General features: G+C 55.9%; 1 protein-coding gene across 1 annotated transcript; it reads right to left on the bottom strand.

The window, feature by feature from the left end:
• Nucleotides 1-643: 643 nt before the first annotated feature.
• KLK14 (kallikrein related peptidase 14) lies at nucleotides 644-5072 on the bottom strand. The gene is made up of 6 exons (XM_090260208.1): nucleotides 4950-5072; nucleotides 4801-4864; nucleotides 3921-4092; nucleotides 1802-2055; nucleotides 1519-1655; nucleotides 644-928 (listed from the first exon to the last, which is right to left on the bottom strand). The coding sequence occupies exons 2-6, from the start codon at nucleotides 4838-4840 to the stop codon at nucleotides 776-778; spliced, it is 756 nt and encodes a 251-aa protein (XP_090116334.1). The 5' UTR covers nucleotides 4841-4864; nucleotides 4950-5072; the 3' UTR covers nucleotides 644-775.
• Nucleotides 5073-5746: the final 674 nt, after the last annotated feature.

The raw sequence follows: 5746 nt of genomic DNA on the forward strand, positions 1-5746 counted from the left end.
CATTGGCACTGGGTGAGTGGCTTTTGGGCCTACACCTGTGGGAAGGGAGGACACCAGGGACGACATGTGGAAATAAACCCATAGAACAAGAGCAGGGCTCTGCCAGGACTTGAACTGCGGAGCGTGATTAACTCAGTTCTCTTCACCTGAGATCTGATTAGGTGACTGATTAGGAAAAGACTTCTCCATTTGCATAGGGTTTTCCAGGAAACAGCACGTCTTTACCCTCCCTGCCCCGGACTTCAGCAGTCCCTGCTCGCAGGACCCAGACAGGAGGCTGGGGAGGGGCGGTCCTGGTCAGGGTCACACTGCAAAGCCAGGGGCTCTCCTTCTTCACACCAGATACAGAGGACGGGGCAGCGGGTAGAGTCCCAGGGAAGCACGTGCGTCCCACTCAGCCAGCACCAGACCTGGCCCCCAGCTGTGCACGAGGGAGCAGCTGTGTGCGTGTACGTTGGATGAACGACAGGAACAGATGAATGGAATCTAGGATTATTCAATTTTTATTATCATTTCTCTGCCTTTTAGAGGAACTAAGAGTTTTGAAAATTATCTTTCTTGGAACATGTGACCAGTATGATGCCTTCAGTGTCTGAGGCGGGTGAGGAGAGAGCACCTGAGGGGCTGCTCCAGGACAGGGGTCAGGACCAGGATGCTGGGGGCTGGAGCTCCAGGGTCTGAGGGAGGAAGGGCTCGGGGCCAGGGCCCCTGGGTCTTGCACGGGGTGCGCAGGTCTGGGCAGCAACTGGGCAGTGATGTCCTGTCACGCTGGCTGTCACCCACTTCGCATGGTTTTCTGGATCCAGTTATAGTACTTGCAGAGGTTGGTGTAGACTCCCGGGTAGCCAGGCAGGGCACAGCGCTCCATCCCCCAGGACACAAGACCCTGGAGCTGTCCTTTGCACACCAGGGGTCCCCCAGAATCTCCCTGAGGAGGGAGAGATAGACAGAGTCACCCAAGGACAGAGGATCAGAGCTATGTGCATGAAGAAGCAAGAAGTGAGGAGGCTCAAGGATTGATACCTGGGGGGGATGGGGGTGCGGGGCAGGGACTGCAGATATCAGCCTGGGGTTGGGGACCCTTTCTTTCCTCTTTGGTTCTGCTGTCTCTGGACCTCGCTGAGCCTTTCCTTGTCTTTGCTCTGAGCCTAGAAAGCTGTGTGTGCCTCATTGTGCCCTCCTGTCTGGAGTCCTCTCCCAGGGATGGATTAAGATGTCCAGATGTCCATATTTAATGGTGACAATGACAGCAATGATCAGAGCTAGGTGCAGGCACTGCACTCTTTCCGTGAACTGCTCTAAGAGGTGCCACCTCTGCTTGACAGATTAGGAAACTGAGGCACAGAGGGATTAGGTCCATCGCAAGAGCTTACAGCCAGGAGGCAACCTGGCTATTACAGTCTCTCTAGGTCTTGGGGGATCCCCCCCCCTACTGATTTTCATGCTCCTGAGATCCTTTTGTACTGCACTCCCAGCTGAATGCCCTCCCCCGCCTCCGGCTCTCACCCTGGACCTCACCTGACAAGAGTCCTTCCCTCCTTGGGGATCCCCTGCACAGACCATGCCGGCAGTGATGGCTCCGGAATATGCCTTCTGACATTGCTGATAGGAGGAGATCTTGATGTTCACGCACTGCAGAGAGTTGGGGTACCTGGCTGGGGAGGCACAGAGGGGTCATGACTTGGGTCTACCCTTCAACAGAGCCCAGGAATGTGGGGATCCACCTCCTCCTTTCTCAGACCCAGGGCCCCCAGCCCCCTAGTCCCCTCTCCCCCATTTCCCAGGATGTAGGGGTCCTCACCAATGGGGCTGGACGTAGTGCCCCAGCCGGACACACGGCAGGAGGTGCCGGGGCTGATGCAGTTCCGGGCCACAGGGATGGGCTTCACTGCCCTTCCCAGCCGCACAGGGTGCCTCAGCCGGAGGAGCATCAGGTCGTTATCATGGGTCCGGGGGTTGTACTGGGGGTGCAGCACCTGGCGGGCCACGCGCAGCACCTGCTGGGTGCCCTCCTGCTGCCTCAGGTTGTGCTTGCCCAGGGCGACCCGAAGCATCCTGGCCCGTGACCGACAAGAGCGGCACTGCTCAGGATCTGGCCTGGAGACACCTCCTGCACTCCAGCCCCACTCCCTCTAATGGTGCACTGAGCACGTGCCGGCCTCCAGTGCCCTTCCCCGGAGCCTGGGTCCTCTCTCTTGGCCCCGTCCCACCATCCTGCCCCTGTTCCCTTGAGCTGGACTCCTAGGACTGAGGGAGTCCGGCTTCCGGCTTCTGGCTTCTGGCTTGGGTGTAACGTGATGGTTGGGAGTTCTTGGCCAGTGCTGGGTTCTATGCTCTGTGTTCTAAGTCAGACTCTGGCTACGGCTCTAGGCTCTAAATCAGAGTTGATACTTTGGCGTAGGCTCCAGGGATGGTCCATCCTGGTTCTAGCCTGTGCTCTGGATTCTAGACGTTTTGGACTTTGGAATCTAAGGTAGGATTAGGGTTCTAGATTGAGTTTGGATTATGGCATACGTTCCAGGTGCAGGTATGAACTTTCAGTTTTAGGGTATATTGGGGGTTCTGTTTTGTGTTCTGCAGTACAGCTTGAATCTGGGTTCCAGAGAGTGATTTGAGCTTTTAGTTTGGGGGTAGGGTGAAGATGCTATATTGACGGATGGATTAAGACCCGAGCCATGGATTCTGGATGTCATGAGCTCCAGTTTCTAGGTTGAGTTCTGGGTTCTTGCTTAAGTTCTGGCTTATAACCTGCATTTTAGGCAATGGTTTGGGCTTATGGTTCCAAACATTGGTCTGAGTTCTCGATTCTAGGCTGGGTTGTGTTTCATAGTGAATTATAGGTTAGTCTGAGCTCCTCCTGGTTGTGGACCTGGTCTGAGCCCTTGACCTCAGGTTGGGATCTAGGTTCCAGATGGATCTTTTGGATCCAGGTTTCTAGATGCTACTTTGCATTCTGGGCTTCATATTCTAGGCTCTGGGTTGAGTTCTGGTCTCTAGGTTCTAAACTGAACTTCAGTTTATGGCATTAGATCTGTCATAAGCAGTAGGATGAGAATCTGGAGCCTGGGTTCTAGGTTTAGGTCTAGAATCTTAGAGGAGTTATGAATCCTGCAGGGGGCCTCAGATTATGGTCTGCATTCTGGGGTTTCAACACTGGGCTGAGATCTGGGTTCTAGGCTGCACAAAGGGGAGCCATAGGCTAGACTCTGAAGTAAACATTGGATCTAGAAGGGACTCCAGGTTCTGATTCTATCCTACACTCTGAGCTGTATGATCCAGCTGTATGTGGGTTCTGGATTTACATCTGGACTGGAGGTTCTGAACCTCTGGATTTCAGGCACTGTTCTGAGAGGTGTCCTGGATTTCTAAATGAAGACTATGCTTCACGTTCAGCTACCAATCTGGAATGGACGTCTCTCTGCAGAGCCCGGCATCCGTATGCATCAGGAGACGACACATTAGGTTCTGTGTGGGCCTCTGAGCTGGCGTATGGGTTCTAACCTGTCAGCCTGCTTTCAGAATCTAGTCAAGTTCAAGATTTATGGCCAGTTCTAGGCTCTTACCGAGGCTGCACACTGGGACCCGGCTATTATTTCGGGTTCTGTACCAGGGTCCAGGTTCTCAGCTGAGGTCTGGGGCTCCAGACTGGAATTTGCTTGACATAAGAATAGGGGAGCGCCCTGGCTGGTGTGGCTCAGTGGATTGGGCGCCGGCCTGCAAACCACAGGGTCACTGGTTCGATTCCCAGTCAGGGCACATGCCTGAGTTGTGGGCCGAGTCCCTAGTTGGGGGCATGTGAGAGGCAACCACACATGGATGTTTCTCTCCCTCTCTTTCTCCCTCCCTTCCCCCTCTCTTTAAAAATAAATACATAAAATAGTTTTTAAAAAAAGAAGAGAATAGGGGAGGGTGTCACTCACAGGCGGGAGCAGTGAGCGGCGGTGATGACCCAGCGGTCTGACAGCAGGGCCCCTCCACAGAGGAAACGACGCGTGACACCTGCCAGCAGGGCTGCCTGCCACGGCTGGGAGTGCTCGATGCATGTGTAGCCACCAATTATTTTGTTCTCGTCCTCTTGGCTCTGTGCCATGGCTAGGAACAGGCAGGGGTGGGGTGGGAAGGCAGGGGAACCAATGCTCTCCACGCCACCCCCCCTGAAATCTAGAATGTCTATGACCCAAACCCCCTTTTCTTTGCTTAATCCTTGAACCACCACGTCTGCCTGCCCCCGTCCAACGTGGCCCCGTGACTGCCCCATCACCACGGGGGAGCTTACTGGCCCCGCCCCCTTAGGTGACCCAGGGTCTTGCTGTGTGTTCTGCCCTGATGGCATTCTCCGACAAATACTCCCTGGAGCCACTTTTCACAACAGGCCCCATTGCCCTCCCATTGGTCCTCCTCCCACACATTCAGGAAGCTCCCTGTCCCATCCCCACTTTTCCCACATGCCCCCTCTGCTACACCCCACGTTCCTGCCACGAGCCCCGCGCCCCATCGCCGCCCCCCCCACCACACACACACACAGTTTCCGTGGCTGCCTTTCCCTGTGCTAGTTCTTCCTAACCCAGTGCAGGAGCATCCTGCGGCCCCCCTTTCTTTCACGGCCCCCAAACCCTCCCGATACAGCTGCAGGTCAGTGCTTCAGCCCCCTCCAGCACGTTCCTCAGCCTTGATTTCCACGCTACCCCTGACTCCTTCTCACCCCATCACCCACAAGCATCCTGGGTCCCCAGGGTCCCTGACCCTCCGTTCTCAGCATCTCCGTGGGACTTCCTACCCCGGACCCCAATGCTGTCTTACCTACAGCCAAGATCTGAAGTCCGGCGAGCAGGAGGAACATTCTGTGGGGGCGGGGGGCCAGGTCCTGGCAAAGACAGAGAGAAAGTTGGAGAGAAGGAGGCTGCGAGAGACCCAGAGCTTGAGGGACAGAGACAGCGAGAGCCTCTCACACAGAGACCGAGACCCTTAGCGACATGGGTGCTGGGCAGAGCAGAGGTGAGTGGGAGGGAGGATGCTGGACGCAGCTCACGTCCGGTGCGGCCTGGGTGTCTTCCTGTGGGGAGGAAGTGGGGGTGCTGCCTCACCTCCCTGTCCCTCTGTGCAGGCCTTTTATCCCTGGTCTGGGCAGTTGGCCCTGCCCCCCCACCCCGCCCTGCTCCTGACATTTTTTTTTAATTGCTGAGTTCCCATTCCAAGACTCCCTGGTACCATCTCCTCCCTCCCTTCTCTGGCCAGAGAAGCAGCCACAGCTAATCATGAGAACCCACCCGGCTGGCGGTTGAATGTGTTATAACCTGGAAGGGATCCAGGGAGGGGGACCCCAGGGCAGGGTGGACAGGGTGGTGGGGCTCAGGAGAAGGTGCTGGGAGGGGCTGAGAGAGGCTGCAAAGGTGAGGGAAGTATTGGGAAGGTGGAGAGACAGGGAAAGGGGAAGAAAAATGCAGGCCCCGAGAGACATGTGAGGGCAGAACTGGGAGAGATGGGGACAGGGGCGGCCGACAGAAAAAGACAAGACCGGGCGGGAGGCACAGAGAGAGATTCATGGCAAAGCAGAGCGAGAAGCAGCAGAAACCGGAAAGAAAGCGATGACAGAATAGAAATAAACACAAGGAAAGAGAGAAAGGGAGAGAGAGAGAGAAAAGAGGCGGAGATGCCCCCTCCCCCAAGTGCACAGATGCAGAATAATAATGATGGTACTGGAGGAGGGAGGGGAACAGGGACAGAGGAGACGCGATGGAAGGTGACA

This window comes from Furipterus horrens, unplaced genomic scaffold (genome assembly GCF_987537825.1).
Source record: "Furipterus horrens unplaced genomic scaffold, mFurHor1.1.pri manual_scaffold_13, whole genome shotgun sequence".
NCBI lineage: Eukaryota > Metazoa > Chordata > Mammalia > Chiroptera > Furipteridae > Furipterus > Furipterus horrens.

What these genes read in the sequence shown, in the direction of transcription:
- KLK14 (XM_090260208.1), bottom strand. Translation starts at nt 4,840, where the DNA reads ATGTTCCTCCTGCTCGCCGGACTTCAGATCTTGGCTGTAG. An exon ending in CACTACGTCCAGCCCCATTG is followed by an intron (nt 1,656 to 1,801) that starts GTGAGGACCCCT and finishes GTGCCTCCCCAG; the next exon opens with CCAGGTACCCCAACTCTCTG. An exon ending in GAGGGAAGGACTCTTGTCAG is followed by an intron (nt 929 to 1,518) that starts GTGAGGTCCAGG and finishes CTCCCTCCTCAG; the next exon opens with GGAGATTCTGGGGGACCCCT.